General features: G+C 36.6%; 2 protein-coding genes across 2 annotated transcripts; one reads left to right on the forward strand and one right to left on the reverse strand.

The window, feature by feature from the left end:
* The first annotated feature begins 8460 nt into the window (after positions 1 to 8460).
* On the forward strand, positions 8461 to 14334 carry LOC121752820 (proteasome activator subunit 4-like). Its single transcript, XM_042147909.1, has 13 exons — positions 8461 to 8712; positions 8811 to 9060; positions 9654 to 9775; positions 9880 to 10098; positions 10174 to 10329; positions 11654 to 11710; positions 12417 to 12631; positions 12707 to 12786; positions 12864 to 12975; positions 13056 to 13226; positions 13386 to 13444; positions 13913 to 14055; positions 14131 to 14334. Exons 1-13 carry the CDS (start codon positions 8461 to 8463, stop codon positions 14170 to 14172), a joined length of 1878 nt encoding a protein of 625 aa, XP_042003843.1. The 3' UTR covers positions 14173 to 14334.
* A 1588-nt stretch (positions 14335 to 15922) lies between these two features.
* On the reverse strand, positions 15923 to 18933 carry LOC121750728 (probable amino acid permease 7). The gene is made up of 6 exons (XM_042145326.1): positions 18702 to 18933; positions 18385 to 18621; positions 17537 to 17630; positions 16949 to 17163; positions 16739 to 16872; positions 15923 to 16659 (listed from the first exon to the last, which is right to left on the reverse strand). The coding sequence occupies exons 1-6, from the start codon at positions 18832 to 18834 to the stop codon at positions 16030 to 16032; spliced, it is 1443 nt and encodes a 480-aa protein (XP_042001260.1). The 5' UTR covers positions 18835 to 18933; the 3' UTR covers positions 15923 to 16029.
* Between the last annotated feature and the right edge of the window lie 257 nt (positions 18934 to 19190).

Consider the following 19190-nt stretch of genomic DNA (forward strand, 5'->3'; position numbering starts at 1 on the left):
TTATTGAAGGCAAGTGCGTGTGTTAAATGAGCTAACTAAAGTGAAACTAAGGAGTATGTGGAGATAGAGATGCCCACGGTTCCGGAACCGGCTGTTACGGTTCGGAACCGCCTGTTCCGGTTTTAGAAATTGTTGAATCGGAACCGAACCGCAAGGGTGTTTCGCTTTTACGGTTCCGGTTCCAAAACCGGCGGTTACAGTTACGGTTAGGAACCGCCGGTTTTTCGGTGGTTTTTTTACTGTTTTTCACGGTTCCAAACCGCCGGTTTCCAACGGTTTTTGGCGGTTTCCAACGGTTTCACGGTTTTCCTGCGGTTTTTCGTGGTTCCGGTCTTAAACCGCCCGAAATCGACAGTTCCGGCACGGTTTTGATTTTGAAAATTTGGAACCTGAACTGAACCACGGTTCCAAAAGTGACGGTTTCGGTTCGATTTAAATCTCACGGTTCCGGTTCTGAACCCCGAACCGCCGGTTCAGTTCCGCGGTTAACCGCCAAAACCGAAAGCCTTGGGCATCTCTATGTGGAGCTGGTGTCGAATCCCCCTTTTCTTCAAGACAGTTGCTCCTTAAACCCTGAACCCTAAGCATCAATGCGAGGGCCTTCGGGAAAAGTAATCATATTCCTGTGATTGAACATGTGTATCACGGGCACTATCTCCCTATCCTTCTTTTCTTGCACCTCGCGGGCAGCCCTTTCCGCTTCTCTCTCATCCATCAAAAGCTTAACCGTGGCTTAAAGCCTCTCTAACTTTGTTCTGTCTCCCATTGATCCTTACTCGCTTCTTATTTTCCTACGAGTCCTTTCAAGTTCGGGATCAAGCGGCTCTAAGATGTTCTTCCCAGAACGCATTCACATACACAACCTGAAAGAAACAAAACTAAAAACAAACTAAACAAAAATTAAAAACAGAAAGCAATTAATATCCAAAGTAGTAAAATTGTCTGTTTAAAGATATCAATCCCAAAGTGAATTGTATTCCCCAGCAACGGTGCCAAAAACTTGATACACTTTTTATTAAATACCAGCAAGTATACATAGTAGGAATAATATAGCTAAAGGTTAGTACCGGATATCGATCACGGGGAAAACAAACACAGACTGTCTATCTTCTACTAAAACTCAAATACTATTTGGAGAACCGAAAGTTTTGGGAATTTTTTGAAAACAAAGAACAATTAAAAGCAAAGAAACAACTAATTGCAAATAAACATGGAGATAAAAGTATAGAGATAAGGGAATTCCAAGGATGTGCTTTCACAATTATGGTTATACAAATTCCAACTACAACACCCTAGCACATTTCTTACTTTGATAGAACGGGTCACCTAGGTTATGCTCATGCGATGCAAACGTTGATTACAAACATTAGGGTTGTCAATTCTAAATACATAACTCCTAAAAGCTCTTAAGACCCTTAAAAAGTCCTCACTCTCAATTAACAGTGCCGTTTTAAAGGAAGCTAATTGTAATGTCTATTAAGTGGATCTAACTCGCCAACCTCCTCTCACAATTATGTAGCAAGTTATATTAAATCATCATTGAATGTGTCACCTAAGCGTGAAGCATTATCCATTAAATTAAGGAAGAAACAAAGTAAGAACAAACAGATGTTAAATAGAAATAGGAATTGTATAAACCAATAAAAGTTACTAACACATCCTTAGAATCCCATGACTTTAGTTACTCATGATAGAATAACCTAAAACCATAGATGGAAGGGAAGACAATGAAAACATAAGAACTAAAACAATAAAACCCAAAGGTTGAATCTTTGTAGCCTTGATGATCTTGAATCCTTCTTCAACTCCTTGAACAATGAAGTACTCTAACTTTTAAGTTCTGGAAATATTTGGCAAAGAGAAGATCTATTTTTGATGAAGCTTTGGGGGCTATTTATAGGGGAAAAAACGTTCATTCTCAAATAAGGAAAATGGTTGCAAAATATGGTAAGTCTTGGAGAGAAAGTAGGGCAAATTCTGCTCGCCGCTATTTCCCAGCAGGCAGCTACACCTTGGCCAGCGGTCGTTGTGGGTTGGTCTGAGGCTTCTGTCTCTTGGCTGGCGGGCCGCTGCACTTGTTTCAGCGGTCGCTAGCCATCATCGCGTAACTCTCTGGACTCTCGGTAGCGGTCGCCACGCGTTCTCCAGCTGTCACTGGGCATGTCTTTACTTCATGCACAACTTTCCCGGAGCAGGCCGTCGGTTGTGTTGCAGCGGACCGCTGGACATGCAGAACACCTCCAGATTTCCAACTTCGCGTTTTGACTCCATTTTGAGACTTAAATATGCACATTTCTCGTAAAACATGTCAAAATACCAAAATAGATCAAATATGCAAATAATGAACATGTAATGCAACTTTGATGTTGAAAATGGACAAAAAGATGGTCTTAAAACCGTGAAAAATCCGAGGATATCACATCTTAGTTGACTTAATGTCTCTGTATTTGACATCGCGTGAAAATGACAATTATGCCCCCTAGTTGACATAATGCTTCTGTAGTTGACATCGCGCGAAAATTGTGAATGAGTGGCTGAAAATGCATCCTAGTTCTCAATTAGGCCCAAAAATCTCAATCTGACAGGACTCTTTATATATGTATAGATTCCTTTTAGTTCCTTTTTAAGCAATTTATAATTAATGTTATACGAGTTGAGCATATTTGTAAGCTCCATTTCTAATTTTCTTTGTTGGTTCTTTCTGAACCAACTCTAGAGTCCTAGAATATTATAAATAAGGAGCATGTACATTGAGATGAGTTAATCAATATTAGAATTTCCTTACTATTCCTTTCTTTTACGCCGCCAAACCCTCCGTTTGGCACCGCATGTGTCGTGCCCCATGCTGCAGCCCATCGCTATGGCGTCAACCACGTTTCCCCAGGCCCCTGATCTCAACGTCAGCAATCCAGGCGAACCTTTCGCCACCACTAACTATAGGAGGGCAGTACAACTGCTGGTAGCCACCGCCGACCTTGGGTGGACAATACTCCAGCCAACCCCAATATGCAGGTTGAGGTGTGCTGATCAGAGTCGATGGGAACTAAATAATTAGTATAAATCTCTCAATGATTTGTATTTTTATACACGAAGTCGTTCTCAATATGTTTCCACTGTATTTTTTATTGACGAGAAAACAATGATCTCCTATCATCGAAACTTTGATCGCCATTCACTTGACATGTCTTTGATCAAACTCGTGTAGTTGAGTACTTTGGGCATTTTGTCCGTCATTTATTATTATTTGTGTGACGTATGCGTTCTTAAATTCCTACCGCTTTATTTCCCTACTTCTTCAACCCCTATAGTCGCAATTCCTCCGAACTTGCTATCCTTAGCTAAGTGTGGTCGTGGCGATTCTTTTTTTTTAGTACATAAAAGATGTTCTAGCTGCTTCGACAAATATTACTATTCCTCTTTTATATTTTTTTGTAATTATTATAATTCATGTGTTTCTTGTTGCAAAATGTTTCATCTCTATATTATGATTGAAGATTAAAATTGTTGTGTTATGGAGAAAAAATTCCCTACTCCATATATACTACATGACAATCTTATTTGGTATGTCTCACTAATATCTTGCCAAATGGAAATGTATAGCATACATGGGCCAAATAATTATAATGGTATAATATGAAGTGTTAAAGGAAATTTTTATAATTCCCATATATAATATACAACCATATATACACACACAATATATTAAATTATTAATTGTTCATTTCAATTAAAAAAGTCATCTGTTTACTATCATTGAGTTTATATAAGCACAATCTTTATGCTTTTTTTCTTTGCCGTTTTTCTTTGTCTTTTTACTTGAGTACATATTTATTTATTTTTTATACTTCGTCACATAACTTTTTAGAATTGTAAAGAACTGATCAATGTTTAACTAATTTTAAATATTAACCAGAGAACAAATCTCAGTTACACATATAGTAATCTACATTAATCTAAATGTTGAATTAAACGTCCATATTTAATAAAGAATTAAGTGAACAAGGGCATTTTTGGAAATAATAATTTGTCCCATATTTTCATATGGATCGTGATTTCCATAGGATATTTGTAACACCCCGACATTTTCTACCTTTTAATTTGTTCTTGAAAGGACGTCGTTTGTGGATCTGAAAATTCTGCCTTAAATTCTTTTTGATGTTGATAGAATGGACTAGAGTTTTTATTATTGAATTTGGGCTATGATCTTTCTCTTTATTTGTATCAAGCCCAATTCTTCGTAACCAACTTTTGGAAGTCATCTTCAACTTCATTTTGAACCTAGAGCAATTATTCTTTTTAGTCCAATTTGACTTTAATTAATCATACAAAAATTTAAACGTCTCGTTCAATTTCTGTTCCACAAAATCCGGAAGAAGAGAAAATAAATCGGTTTCTACACGTACATCACCCCATGATCCCACATTTCTATATCACACTACCTTTCTCCACTATCCATTCAGTTTCAAAGAACCTTGAGACTCAAATAGATGGAAGCAGCGGCGGTGGCTGGACCGAGGTGACAGCAACAACGAGAACAAACAGCAACGACGAGTTGGCTGCCCACGAACCGAACAGCAGCGGCGGTGGCAAATCAGCGAAGAACAGTGGCGGCGGAGCCGAGTTATGCCGAGGGATTGGAGACATGAGTGAGCCTCTGATTTTGTGAAAGATTGGAGAAGAAAGTTGAGATTGAGAGAGAGTCCGAGAAACAAAAGGAGGCGGCTTTGGCTGGAGAAATTCGGGAAAGTGAAAAGAGAGGAGACGACGCTGATCGAGAGAGAAGAAGGAATGCTGGCGGTGTCAATTTTGGAGAAGAAAGGAAAATTTCAGTAAGGGGGATGGCATTGAGGAATTGATGGAGAGTTTGAAATCTTCAATTTGGTGTTGATTTCCATGGAGAAGAAACAGAGGGGCGGAGCTTTCACAGATTTGGTATTTTTGATTTAAAAGAGAAACAGAGAAAGAGGAGACGATGGAGGGAGAAAGAGAAAAGATTTGGGGGTTTCAAATCCCATTTTTTTTGGACTTAACGTGGGAGAGAAAGAAAGAGGATGTCATGGAATGGGCTGATGGAAATAAAGGAGACTAATCAACAAATTATTGGTGTTCAACGATCGAGGTGGATTTTTTAATTAAGTTTTATTGTGGACTTTCAAACTAAGTATTTTCATGAGCTTTCAATTTTAATATATTGGTTTAAGCATTATTTTATGTGATGAAATGCCTTTTAAGTGTGATTGCATATTATTGTTGATTTATTTCATGATGATGTGATATGAGTATTTAAAGTGAAAGTGATTGTTATGTGTTGTGAATTGGTTGTGAAAGTGATAGCCTTTTAAGTTGTTGTGGATTGGTTGTGAGAGTGATAGTTTTTTGAATGGTTGTGATTTGCTCGACTTTGTTGATATGATGTGAATTGATGCTCGACTTTGGCAGAAAAATAATTTATGTTTCAAATACTCCCTCCGTCCCGCACTACTCGCACCTTTCCTTTTGGGCACGGAGATTAAGGAATGGGTGACAGACAAAGTCAACAATTACGGCTATAGGTATAAATTGTTACTAAAAATGGAAAGAGTGCAAATAACTTGGGACGCCCAGAAAGAAAATAAGTGCAAGTAGTGCGGGACGGAGGGAGTACAATTTTGAGGAAAATAAAGTTTGCAAAGGGTATGTCATGCCATGTTTTTGTTTTGAGAAATGTCAATCTGTTTATTTAGCAAGGGAGTTGTCCCTACTAGACCTATTGAAATCGAATTCGGGTCTGACTAGGGAGTGAGTCCCTACTCAGGCTAGTGTACACCAATGAGGATCGTGAGCCGTCTTTTGGGTCGGCCGGTCCAGTGATCGAGTTTGAGGCCACATTCTCGTTTCACGAGTTGATGATTTTGTTGTTGATGTTGATGAGATTGTTGTTGTTGATGATGGCTAGGGAGGAGAGTGACCCTACTATGCCACTATGGTAATCGAATTCGGGTTTTAGCAAGGGTGCGTCCCTACTCGGACTAGCGTACACGATGAGGACCGTGAGTCATCGAATGGGTTAACCGATTTTCATGCTCGTGGAAAGTGGACACCTTACACGAAACCCTAAATAATAGATATGACAGTTTCTTAAATAACTCGAGGAGAAATGTTTGCGTTTTTGAAATGATGAGGAAAAGGATTTGAGGATGAGTCGAAAGTTTGTGTTTGAAATATTTTTAATGTCTCGGGCCTTTTCTAAATTAAAATCCCGATGTCACTCAATGGTGGCATGACATAAGTGTGTTTATTAAAATGTTTTGGCATCTATTCAAGTACATCAAGTACTCAGCCCTGAATGTGTTTTCCCTATGTGCAGGTTGAGCTGTGACGAGCACGGTGGGTGTTGAGCAGAGCTGGTGAAGATTTGTGTTTGCTTTTAAATGTTCCAAATATATTATGTCTTCATACATAATATTATTCTTCTCTCGAATGCTTCCGTTGAATATTCTTTCTTTTGATTTCAAGTATTGTTGAGATACTATTCATTTGAGTTGTTAATTGTTGAGATGATACTCTGATTTTATTCAAGCTATTCCTATTATTTCGAGCTATGGTCGAGTTCTATTGTTTCCCCTATTTCTTCCCCGGTTCTTTAACCCCCAATTAGTCGCGATCAACCGTGTTTTCTATCCTTAGAAAATATGGGCGTGACAATATTCCAGATTTAATTCTGATATCATTCCAAATTTCACGATCAACTTCATCCCACATCACTGAAATGACTCATGATCATTTCAATGACTCACGATCGAAGCCTTGGAGTATTCTGTCGGGACCTCCGATTGCATTTTCTTCTGACGTTTAAAACCTACAAAAAATGAAATCTAAATCAGTTGAAGAAATGTTGATAAAAAATGAACTCGAAATTGGTAGGACAACTTACATTTTGAAAAATATTTCTGATTTGAATCCATTATTCGACGACGGAATGAGAGAATTGGATGTTGAGGAAAACAGAATGAGGCGATGACGACGATGGAGTGAATCAGCGTTGAGTGAGAATTTGAGGTTTAGAGAAGAGGAGAAGAGCAATGGCGGGCAAAAAGAGAATTTGGAAATGAGGAGAGGAATTCAAGTTTTAACCTTAATTTCATTTGTTAAATGACCATTTTACCCCATCTTCTTACAGTGAACCAATTCATTCTTATAGTGAAGTAAAATCTAGATCAATTACGAAAATTACATGACTAAATATCAGCCCTTGATTTTCTTAATCTTGTTGCTGAAATTTATTCTCTAGTTATACACTTAATGGACATTTGCCCCATATCACTACTCTGTATGTTTCAAAATTTGGTATTTTTTAGCCAAGTAAATATATTCTTGACTATATTTATAATTTATTGATTATATCTTTATGTATGTTTATTTTTATCTTCATTATTTTATAATTATTTTTAAGTTAAATAACTATAAATTAAAGACCACATATATATTTATGCCTACTAAAGTTTTATCTTCCTAGATTTATAGTTGATGTTTCTTTATTAAGATAATCTTATTTTAATTGCATAAAATAAGATTGCAACCCTTAACTTTAATACCCTAATAAGTAGTAGTAGTAGTATTTTAATTTCTTTAAATTCATATTAAGTTTTATTCATATATTGTCTATTGTATAAAATTCATCGGATCATTTTATTATTATTAACTATCTTAATCGATATTTTTACAGTGACATTAATTTTTAAGAGTATTCATACCTCAAAAACATTTTAAAATTATTTGATTAAAAAAAAGTTGAAGAATGAACTTTTCTTCATGTCACAAAATTAGGTGATAATGTTGAAGGTCAAATTATATTTATAAAATTTGTCAAAAATATATAGTAAAGATATTTATAAAAAATACAAGTATGTGAAAAGTTTATTAGAATATATAACCTTAAAGGTCTTTTCATCCATAAAAACTTGGAAATAGTAAAAAGTACTTCGTTTGATATTTGACGGAACTCAAATGATATTTTCAAAGTTTGCGGACCTAAAATGAGAGTTTGACAAAGTTGGTACCATAAAAGATGTTCCCTCTAATCATTATATAGTTTGTGTAATGAGAAATTAAAAAAATAGAATTTCATTGTATAATCATTCACATATTAAACTTATGGTGTGCGATGCTAATATAATTTAATTTATGTATATATTAATAAAAAAAGATAAATAATTTCGTAAAATAAATAAATATAATTTAGATTTTATATATCAATATAAAAGAATAGCAATATGATAATTATTTTAGTGCAATATGATAATCATTTTATATATGAGAATTATAAAAATTTCCTTAAAACATCATATTATGCTATTATAATCATTTGGCCATGTATGCTATATATTTCCATTTGGCAAGATATTATAGTGAGGTATACCAAATAAGATTGCCATGTGGTGTATATGGACTAGGGAATCTTCAGAACGACTAATCTGAACTATGATGATAAAATTTCTGAAAGAGTACTATTCCAGGAGCAAAGATAGCAGCAAACAATCTGGACTATTCCTGACGAAGTCTGAAAGGGTTTATTTTGTGAATACCATACTGAAGTTAATTGATCGTGGCCAATATAGCAAAAATGAGCACTTATCTGAAACAGTAGCAACTGCAACATCTATCTTGTCATATGTTGAGCCATCTTTGGTTTTACCTTTTCTAGCATCTAGGTTCTACATGGCTTTGGAGACAGTAAGTCCTACATGAGGAAGTCTATGAGAATTTCCTGCTTTACTACTACTCATCATGACTACCTTTTTTTTGTAACTTACTTGATGTGTGTCTATCAGATGACAGCGACACACCAGTTGAAGAGTACCGTGGCATCTGTAGCATTCGCCGGAAGATCACTGTTCCTTGCCTCTTTAACAGCTTTGCCTATGGACAATGGATCTGATTCATTTGCTGAGAGTGCCGTGGCATCTGTAGCATTCGCCAGAAGATCACTGCTCCTTACCTCTTTAACAGCTTTGCCTATGGACAATGGATCTGATCCATATGCTAATTTACTGATGACATCTTTATCTAATGCTCTGCTTGGTATGGATGCCAATGATCCTCCCAAAACCTTGGCCACTATAAAATTGCTTGGTTCTATATTCTCCAATGTGAGGTGTTAAGAATATTAGTATTCTGTCCCATATCAGTGAGGTGACATAGCCTAGCTTAGTTTCTTATACTATATATATGTGGCCTATGTTGAGTAATAAAAGATCCCTACACCTACTACTCTTCTCTACTATGTCTATTTACTTTTCCGCATACATTTATATTTTACTGTTCTACATGAGGCTCTTTACTCAAGCCATATAGTTTAAGGATGTGTAATATACTTTAGTATTAATCTTGTAATCTTTCATTTGCACATGTCGATAGTGGATGATAAAACCGAAGGGTCACTGCTCCCATCATTTTGCTTCTCAGAGTGGCTTGATGTGTTCTTGTGCAGGCTATTTTCTTTACTCCAAAACTTGGAACCTAGTAGTGTACTGTAAGATGATACTATTATATATTACACCTTCTTTTTGTTAAAAACAAAGTTCAAAATAGTTCATTTTCATTGTTTGTTAGAATTGTTTGGTGGTTTCTCTTTATTACTGAACCTTGGGAATAAGTAGTCAGTGGTGCTGCAGGAATGAAGGCACTCATATACCATCAACTTCAGGGACTGACTTTCCTGGTGAAGGAGGGGCCATACTACTTTTGTATGCTAGAAATATTGCTTGGGAGGCTCTCGGCTTCTCTGTACATGCAGGTACTTGGGCTATACATGAACCTATATATTTAGTTTCAGTATATTTAGATTGTCTTGGTCTCACTTTATCAGAAGATGCTCTGAACTTGTAATAATCTCGATAGGCTCTCAAGAAAATTTCCGAGTTTGTCACGACAAGTATTCTTCCTGGAGCAATAGCAGAAATCGGACTACTTTGCAGTGCATGTGTTCATTCAAATCCACAAGATGCAATCTTTCAACTAATCAAACCAATTTTAGAGTCAGTTACCACTTCTTTGGAAGGGACACCTAAAACAGGTTACAGAAAGAGAGCAACTTCTAATGCGTCGTCCTCAAGAAAGGTTGTTATTCTATAAATGTCATTGATGGGTTTAAGTTCTGCTGGAATTCTTTATTCACGGTTGTATCATTTCTAGGAAAAATCAATTCTATCACCAGCTCTTGAAACTGCTATTGAGTATCAGTTAAAAGTACTCTCAGAGGCAATCAGTAATGGAGGTCCAGCACTTTTATCTTACAGAGAGCAATTCAAAGAAGTTCTTAGTTCTGCATTTGATTCAACATCTTGGAAGGTTTGTTTTAGCTTCAATTTACTGGATATACTTTTCCTAACGCCACTTATTGCATGCTTTATCCAAATATTTGGGTGTGCCACACCACAACACAAGTGTGCTGTCCCATAATAAACAAATATTTCCAAGATAGAAATGAACATATAAAATGACATTACCATGAGTTCAGGATTAGAGAGAAACGAGATACTGAATCAGGCTTGGTAGGTCTTCAAAAAGCTATGTTAATGATTCTTGACAATTCCCATATTTCAAAATAGATTGTATATGGTCCTCAGTGGGTTGACATAAAAGATTTTTCACTAGATAAGCCAATAATGGGGCCAAAGTGGCATGTTCCCATTGAGGATGAAATAAGTTTTGCAAATGAGCTTCTAAAGCTGCACTTTGAATCCGCTCTAGATGACCTACTGACAATATGCCAATCTAAAATCCATTCCCACCCAGGTATACATGAATCCAGTTCTCTTATATGATCTTTAACACCCCCTTTGATGGGTATGTGTATCCCCTTAAGCTATATATATCTCTTACTATTATCTCCCTAAATAAGTGTAGTTTAAATTATAGACAAATGCTAGTTGATATTTTCAATACTAGTTTATATCTCTTATAGGCGTAGTTTTTTAGCATACCAATTTTAGAATGTTATGTATTGAATAACTTAAAGAGACCGGTTTTGATATATGCAAAACTCATTCTTAATACAGAAATGAAAATGCTGAACCAAGCATATGGAATTCATTTTTAGGTCATTGTAAGCTAATGTTTACGTCATTCTAGTAAGGATGACATAAAATGATCTTAAAATGACCTCAAACCCGAATTTTATAATATAACCTAAAATTGCTTTATAATGACCCTTGGTGTTTTTTTTAACTATTAACCCTTAGATTGTCAAATCTCATGGTCAGTATTTGGTATGGATTTTATATTGAGATCAATTTTTGTATTGATCATTTTCATATATATATATATATGAAATGTCAATACTATGACATCAATAGATGTTAGTATGTTAACACAAATTTAGTTAACATGCTTATGTCTTTGTGTTGACTTATAACAATAGATGTCAACACAAAACACAAAGACACAAGTATATTAACTAGATTTGTGTTGACATACCAACGTCTATTGACATTTTTTAGATGTTGCATTGATGAGTTAGTAAGTTAGAAATTTAAGAAAAATTAGAAATTGATCACACTTCTATTATATAATATATGAAAAATAGATATCTTGCATTAGGGATTTTCTTTGTTCTATTTTTAGATTGTTTATTTTTATACTGACTAACTTATTTGTACTTTTTAATGCCCAGGAGACGAGAAAGATCACTCTAAAGTTACTCTTCAACAAGTTAACTCTTCATTACAAGGTGTGTTATCATGTTTTACTTGATTTCAGGCCATCCTCTGAGAATGGGACGGTTAAAGAGGCAGGAGCTTCTCCTTTTCTGATCCCTATATATATACTCCCTCCGTTTCATAGTAGTAGAGTCATTTTGCCATTTTAGTACGGGTCATAGCAATGAAGTCATTTCCCTTTTTAGTAAAAGTCAACACATTTTTCTCACTTACTTTTACCTCTCTCCTACTTTATTCTCTCTACTTTTTCCTCCCTCCTACTCTATTATCTTTTTGTTTAATACATTACACACCTTTTTCTTGATCTCCGTGCCATAAAGAAATGCCTCCACTACTATGGAACATATGGAGTATATTATAAGGGTGTATTATAATGCTAACTTTTGTTAAATTGCTATCTTGCTAACTCATCAACATAGTATCTAAAAAATGTCGACACGATGACATTATCTTTGTGTTGACTTTTAAAAAATAGATGTTAGACACAAGTATATCAACTAAATTTGTGTTGACAATACTAATGTCATCGTGTTGATGTTTTTTAGATGCTGCATTGATGAGTTATCAAGTTAGCGATTTACGAAAAGTTAGCAATTGATCACACTTCTATTATATAATATATTAAAAACAGATATCTTGCATGAGAGCTTTTCTTTGTTCTGTTTTTGGATTGATTACTTTATACTGACTAACTTATTTGTACTTTTTAATGCCCAGGAGATGAGAAAGATCAATTTAAAGTGTCTTCTACAGGTTTACTCTTCATTACAAGGTGTGTTATCATGTTTACCTGATTTCAGGCCGTCCTCTGAGAATGGGATGGTTAAAGAGGCAGGAGCTTCTCCTTTTCTGATTGCTGGGGCAACAGGCTCATGTGTTGGCAGCACAGAATTACGGGAAATGGCTGCTGGAGTCATCTATGAAACCTGCAAGTAAATATCTTTTCCTTTACTCTTAATGTCTTAACATTCATGTCCCTTTAAACTCACACTACCATGATTTTACAGATATTTGTTGAAGGTGAAGTCTGATGATAGCATTTTATTGCTACTTGTCATTCGTATAATGGATACATTAGGAAATCATGGTGAGAATACCCTGTAAGGACCGATATACTTATGTCGGTGGTTGATATTATAATCATTCTTCTCTACGATCCTACAGGAAATGCTGAATATGAAGAGTGGTATAATCACAGGCAGGCCCTTGAATCTACTGTTGTAGTAGAGCCTCCAGTTAATTTTATCGTCTCATCACATTTAAAAGGAAAACGAAGGTGGGCGTATACCATGTTTATGTACTTCGATGTTTTTACAAAAATATCATAGCCCTAATAGCTGAATGGTTCTGTATTAGGCCTAGGTGGGCCCTAACAGAGAAAGCTTATATGCATAATACTTGGAGATCATCACAGTCATCATATCATTTGTTCCGTACCAGCAGGAACATGTTTGCATCCAAACATGTCACAGTTCTAATGGACGACCTACTTAAACTTTGTTTATATAGTTATGAAAGTGTGAGATGGTGAGTTCTGAAACTCTTTTCCTCTCCTTTGATCTTATTATCATGCTATGGCTAATGGTTCCTGGCTTGAGAATACTATGTCCTACTTGTGCATGTATAGATAATACATTGTTCTCCCCTTGTGGCAATTTTTGATTATATGTGTGTATTGGTTCCCAGGCTTGCTGCGCAATGTATCCTGAAGTTGATGAAAAGATGGCCGTCAACAATTTCAAAGTGTGTGGTGAAAATCTTAAGAACCCCAGCTTGCCTGAAAATGAAATCTCGGGTTCTTGTGCTGTGCTTACATCCGAAACTGTTCTTATGCGTTTGGCAACAGTATGACTTAAGAAAATTGTTTGGTTTAAATACTGTGGAAAGAGTTCTTTTAGTTCTTCTGACACTTTTCACACTTTTAGTATGTTTGGTTCATGAGATTCAACCCCACAACTCAATCCTAGATGGATAATCATGAGATAACCCCTATGACTAAAATAATCTCACAACTCAATCCTAGATTGTATCTCGTATTATTTTATCTTGGAAACCGAACACCACCTCGGGGATTATATTTTCACTTGAACTGCACATGAACAAATTTTCAACGATGAAGATCATACGATCGACTTAAGATTGTTGTTATTCTGTCCTTTTATACATGTAAATTAGTAGGTGTTTTTCTTATACTTGAAATGCAAATGTTCCAGATGGTTGCCGAAGCATGTTACTCTGCTGGCCCGTTCCATCGCCTTTGAAATCCACTGTTACTAAAGCGGTTGCTGAATTCCGACGTACCCATGCAGACACTTGCCATGTAAATAAAGAATCATTTGACGAATACCAACTAGAGGTACAACAATTCTACCTTTTGATGACTTGCATGCAAAATGAATCCTAATTGACAAAGTTAATATGGAATTTGCAGGTCCTTGCTGATGCATCTTCTTCATATTCATACTTTGCTTAATCTAGTGTTTCCCAACGACAATAGCAAATAACATTTCCCTAGAGACTATTTGTATTGTAAACTCCATACTGTCAGTAATAATAATTCTGTTATATTTGTAATCTACCTATTCTCTAGGGGGTGTTCGGTTTGCAAGATTGTATTCAGGATTAAATTTGTAATGTGTTTGGTTCATTAGATTCATTCTCGTAACTCAATCCTAGATGCATAATCATTGGATAATTAGTCATAGTTAAATCCCCTATGACTAAAATAATCCCACAACTCAATCCTAGATTATATCTTGGTATTATTTTATCTTGGACCCCGAGCACCACCTAAATATATACATTTATCTTGTTTTGTGATCGAGGAGAGCTTTGATACTTGTATTAGGAATAAAGTTTTGCTTTGGATCTCTCTCACACTCCATTTCTCCTAGTTCATCTTGAATAGCTTTAGGCTTTAGCATGAACATGTTGAAAAACAATCAAAAAATCAAATGAGTAATGGAAGGTTTAAAGAATAATGTGTTTATTTCTTGTAGAGGATTATTATTAAAGTGATAGAAGTGGTACAAGTTGATTGGCTTTGGCTCGGTAAGTACCTATTGATATTCCTTCACATTTGTTGGGCTAGTGTTGTATCCTTGGCATGTCATTAATCACAATTTCCAGCATATGTATCAAGTCTGATTAGATGCGGCATGTATAGGATTTGAATACTTGTAATAGCGCTTCCACTGTGTTTGTAAATAATTTCCGAACTATCACGAATAGATTAATGGATAGATTGGATTTTTTTTATTCACCATAACGGATGGTACCACTTTGTAACGTCACCTATTCGGCTGAGTGATAGTCGGTAGGGGGTGTTACAAGGGGTGTGAATTTAGGGTAAGAATGGAGAGTGAATTAGGCTAAATTTGAGGATTTTGTGCGTTAAAATACGAGTAAGCATAATTTTAACACGTCATTACTTACTCAGCAACCACATCAGCTTAAAAGGACATGTCAACTAAAAAAAATTAGTTCGTGGGAAAAATCAGAAAATAGAAATATTTTTTGACTTTTATGGCAGTTTGACACGTCAATAGCCACGTCGGCTTATACACTCAGCAACCATGTCATCTTGCTTCATGGCCGAAAAACCCGTCATGGGAAAACGGCGACAGAATATAAAGTTCATGACATTATACGCTAATTTTTTAGTTCATGAGAAAAATCCGGAAATGGTGTCCTGATTACATTATTGCCCCTGTCTTTGTCGTTTTCCCCTCTTTGGATGGGGTTTAATTCGGTCAGTGTCTAAATGGAAGCATTAAAATAAATTATTTAAATTACCAAAGCTGGTGGAGTAACTCCATGCAAACTAAACATCACAGTGGACACGCCTTGGTGGGCCATTCCCATTCAATTCTAACCTAGATATAGATCTGCTAAATTTTAAAACTGAAAACTGAACATACCCTAAGTATCAAACGGACAAGGAAGTGAGTCACTGAATAAGCTTCTAAAAACTAAAAAAAAACGATTAATTTGTTTGAATGGAAGATTTTGACTTAAGCTAACATATTAAATCAAAAAGAAAGAATTAGGATATAAACAAAAGAGGGAATAACTACCTCAAATTCGAATCGGTTGCTAATTTCATGTATGTGATTTCCCGAATGAGTATCTTATACTCAAGGGATCGTGTCATGTATTTGGATTTGAACACGAATTTACAAGTGACGTGTAAACTAATAACATTCACTTCACAGACATGAATCTAGCAACAACAGCAGAAAAATTGAATCATTGACAACAAAAAATGAATAGTTATGTGAACTAATACATGAGTTAAGGGTACAATTATAAGCAAATGCAATCAGAGTTGCTAGCTGAAACGAGCAGCCAAGATTCCTTCAATGGATCCAGCAAAAATATACAAATTTACGATAAAGCAAACTACACTAAAGCTCCGGAAAATGGTCCACATTTTGGACCATGGACTAACCTTATTCTGCCTAAGCCACATTTCCACCGGAAAATATATCGCCAACGGCCAAAAGTTTATCGTTCCTAAAATTCCCAAAACCTGGTTGAAATACGGGAAGCTCATCGCTACTCCCGTCGTCGATGCAACGTATGCCGTCCTGAAAACCAGCCTCTGCACATTTAAGCTCAAGGGCGGCAACGATGGCACCTTCGCAACATGGTTTGTTGCGACAAATGAGCTTCTCGGAAACTGATTCGCCATCCACTTATCCACCATTGCAAACAATGGTTGAGAGTACACCTGGTACCCTCCGATCAAGTGAAGAACGACGCAGGCGTTGGCAAAGTCAATGAGCCAGCGGGGCCCAAAGTCCCCGAATCCCGTCAGGAGATCACCGGGCGTCTGGTCTCCAAAGGCTGCATAGCCAAAGCCTCCGCAGCTTAGGTAGAAGAATGTCGTGATGCAGATTGAAAAAGCCGACGCCTTCTTCATCGTTTTCCTCTCTGATGGAGGGGATTTCAGAGTGTCCTTGACATTCATTTGCATGTTTTTTTTTCAGTGTCACCAAATAACAAATTTGTTTCTCAACTGGAATGTAGATAGGTACCTGAATTTCGAGTACGATCATGGTGTATGGATAGGCGAAGGCGACATCACCAACTGCTTGAGAAACTCGCCATACTTTCTGCATTGCAGTGGAAGTCGAAACTCCAACGAGGCTGCCCTGGACCGCCCTATTTCCTGGCATACGCATGAAGAACAATGCATTATGTTTTCCGTGGCGTGCAATAATTGGCTTGTCAACGAGTAGTCGTACCTATAACCTTCGCTGCCCCGAGCCCTAACGCGATTGAGGAATAGGCAAAAGACATTATTGCAGCAGCTATGGAAACCCACTCCATACTGTGGAAATCAGGAATCTGTGACATGAATATTTGAACTAGTCCAAACAACAGCATGTACCATCCATTTCCTGAATCACAAGGAGCATCAGATCCATTCCCCTTGTCACAATTTGATCTCTCTATTGCTCTGTATATCATTAATGGGGAGATTCAGAGTACCTCTATATATATGGGTTGAATAGCATGTATGATTTACCATATGTAGATGTTCAACATTAACAACTTTTCCAGTTTCAAATTTTAAATTAGGATACAGATGAACATATAAATCATACTGCAATCATGTGGTAAATCATTGAAAGATAAATACTACTCCCTCCCTCCCTCCCATCGAAGATGACTTACTTTCCTTTTTAGTTTGCCCACCCAATAGAAACCTCTCTACCTAACACAAAAAATAAATCTACATAAAATCCTGTGCCACCATATTCCTTGGGACGGAGGGAGTATTCCCTAATGAAGCCAAATGCAAATTTAACCGGTGAGGGTGAGAAGAAGACCTCAGGCAGAGCGCAGTTGTAATCGTATACGCAACTCCTGTTCCGTAGAGATTCATCTGTATAAGCACTCCACATATCCAAGCATTCTTCTTCCCTGCAATGAACAAATGCTCATTACTCTTATTATACTTCCTCCGTCCCATAAAAATTTGCGCACTTTCCATTTCCTTCCGTCCCATAAACGTATTGGCATTTCCATTAAGGAAAATTGTCTCAACTCATCACCCATATACATCAATTCATTTTATAACTCATACCACCATGGCTCACCATTACAACTTATTAAACACTAATACTTCCTCCCTCCACGAAATATTGTACACATTGAAATCAACACGGGTTTTAAGAAATGTGAAGAAAAAATGAGTAGAAAAAAAGAGCCGTGGGTTCCACATTTACAAATTAGTATTAGTATTATAATAGAATGTGAGTGTAATAAGTTAGTGGAAAGTGGGTCACATTTATCAAAAATGAAAAAAAAGCAAAGTGGACAACATTTCGCAGACGGACCCAAATGGCAAAAGTGCACAATGTTTCACGGACGGAGCAAGAAATATTATGAGTCTCACTATCCACTAACACTACTTTATCTACCATTCTCCTCCTTTTTTTCTCTCTTACTTTATCAATTGTTCGTTAATTCTCACGCCATTCCATATGCACATATTTTTACGGGATGGAATGAGTAGATTTGTAGAAGAGGAGCACAACCTAATCTCCGGATCTTCAATCAAATAAATGTGATAATACAATCAATAACTAGTTCCATTCCTCATCTCGATTAGAGGCACAAATTGTAAGCAAGAAATTCACAAAACAAGCACCAGATTTAAAAAATAGTCACCCACCCAAATTAGATTGAACAGCAGCAATGTAAGATGTGTTTCTGGAAGGGCCGTAGTCAGGATCGGGAGATCGGTAGCAGTTGGAGATGAGGAAGGAAGAGAACAAGGTAACAGCGGCGAAGAGAAGCATCAGAAGTGGGCCCCAAATCCAGCCCAGCTGCGCCATGCTCCAAGCGAGCGACAGCACCCCGGAGCCGATCACGCCGGTGATGATATGCGCCGACGCCGTCCATGTATTCCCTTCAAAACAAACGATTAATTACAAATTAATGCAAATGCGGAGGAGGAGAGGAGAGGAGAGGAGAGAGAAAGAGGAAAACCAGTTCTTTTATCTGATTGGTCGGAGTTGAATAAGTCATCCACAGCCATAGGCGAAGGCGAAGGCGGAGGCGATGCAACTCCTAATTGCAATAACGGGATTGGCTCTTCATCTGTTGCAGTTGCTCCCCTCATCTTCGGATTTTTCTCAAAACAAGTTTGTTAGGAATTTGGATCAACCTCTGGTCGATCGGACAAATTGCCGCTACTTACTCTTCGATTTACAACAAAGTCAAATCATTACATGGACTAATTTTTTTATAGTTTATCCATTTATCAAGTATATAGACGACCACCCTTAGTCACAACGTTCTAGCAATATTCATTTAGTAGACATTTACATATTCCAAGATAGTAATATGTGGATTGCAGCGTAGATGGTTGACTATTGCAGTATAGGCATAAAATGTATATCAGTTACAGGGGTGTGATCAATTGCTAATTATTTAAGTTGTTAACTCTGTTAGCTCATCAAAACAGTGTGTTAAAAA

This window comes from Salvia splendens, chromosome 10, assembly GCF_004379255.2.
Source record: "Salvia splendens isolate huo1 chromosome 10, SspV2, whole genome shotgun sequence".
In the NCBI taxonomy this organism is placed as follows: domain Eukaryota; kingdom Viridiplantae; phylum Streptophyta; class Magnoliopsida; order Lamiales; family Lamiaceae; genus Salvia; species Salvia splendens.

What these genes read in the sequence shown, in the direction of transcription:
- LOC121752820 (XM_042147909.1), top strand. Translation starts at nt 8,461, where the DNA reads ATGATGATAAAATTTCTGAAAGAGTACTATTCCAGGAGCAAAGATAGC. An exon ending in TCTACATGGCTTTGGAGACA is followed by an intron (nt 8,713 to 8,810) that starts GTAAGTCCTACA and finishes TGTGTCTATCAG; the next exon opens with ATGACAGCGACACACCAGTT. An exon ending in CATTTAAAAGGAAAACGAAG is followed by an intron (nt 12,976 to 13,055) that starts GTGGGCGTATAC and finishes GTTCTGTATTAG; the next exon opens with GCCTAGGTGGGCCCTAACAG.
- LOC121750728 (XM_042145326.1), bottom strand. Translation starts at nt 18,834, where the DNA reads ATGAGGGGAGCAACTGCAACAGATGAAGAGCCAATCCCGTTATTGCAA. An exon ending in ACAACTGCGCTCTGCCTGAG is followed by an intron (nt 17,164 to 17,536) that starts GTCTTCTTCTCA and finishes AATGATATACAG; the next exon opens with AGCAATAGAGAGATCAAATT. An exon ending in TGATCGTACTCGAAATTCAG is followed by an intron (nt 16,660 to 16,738) that starts GTACCTATCTAC and finishes ATGAATGTCAAG; the next exon opens with GACACTCTGAAATCCCCTCC.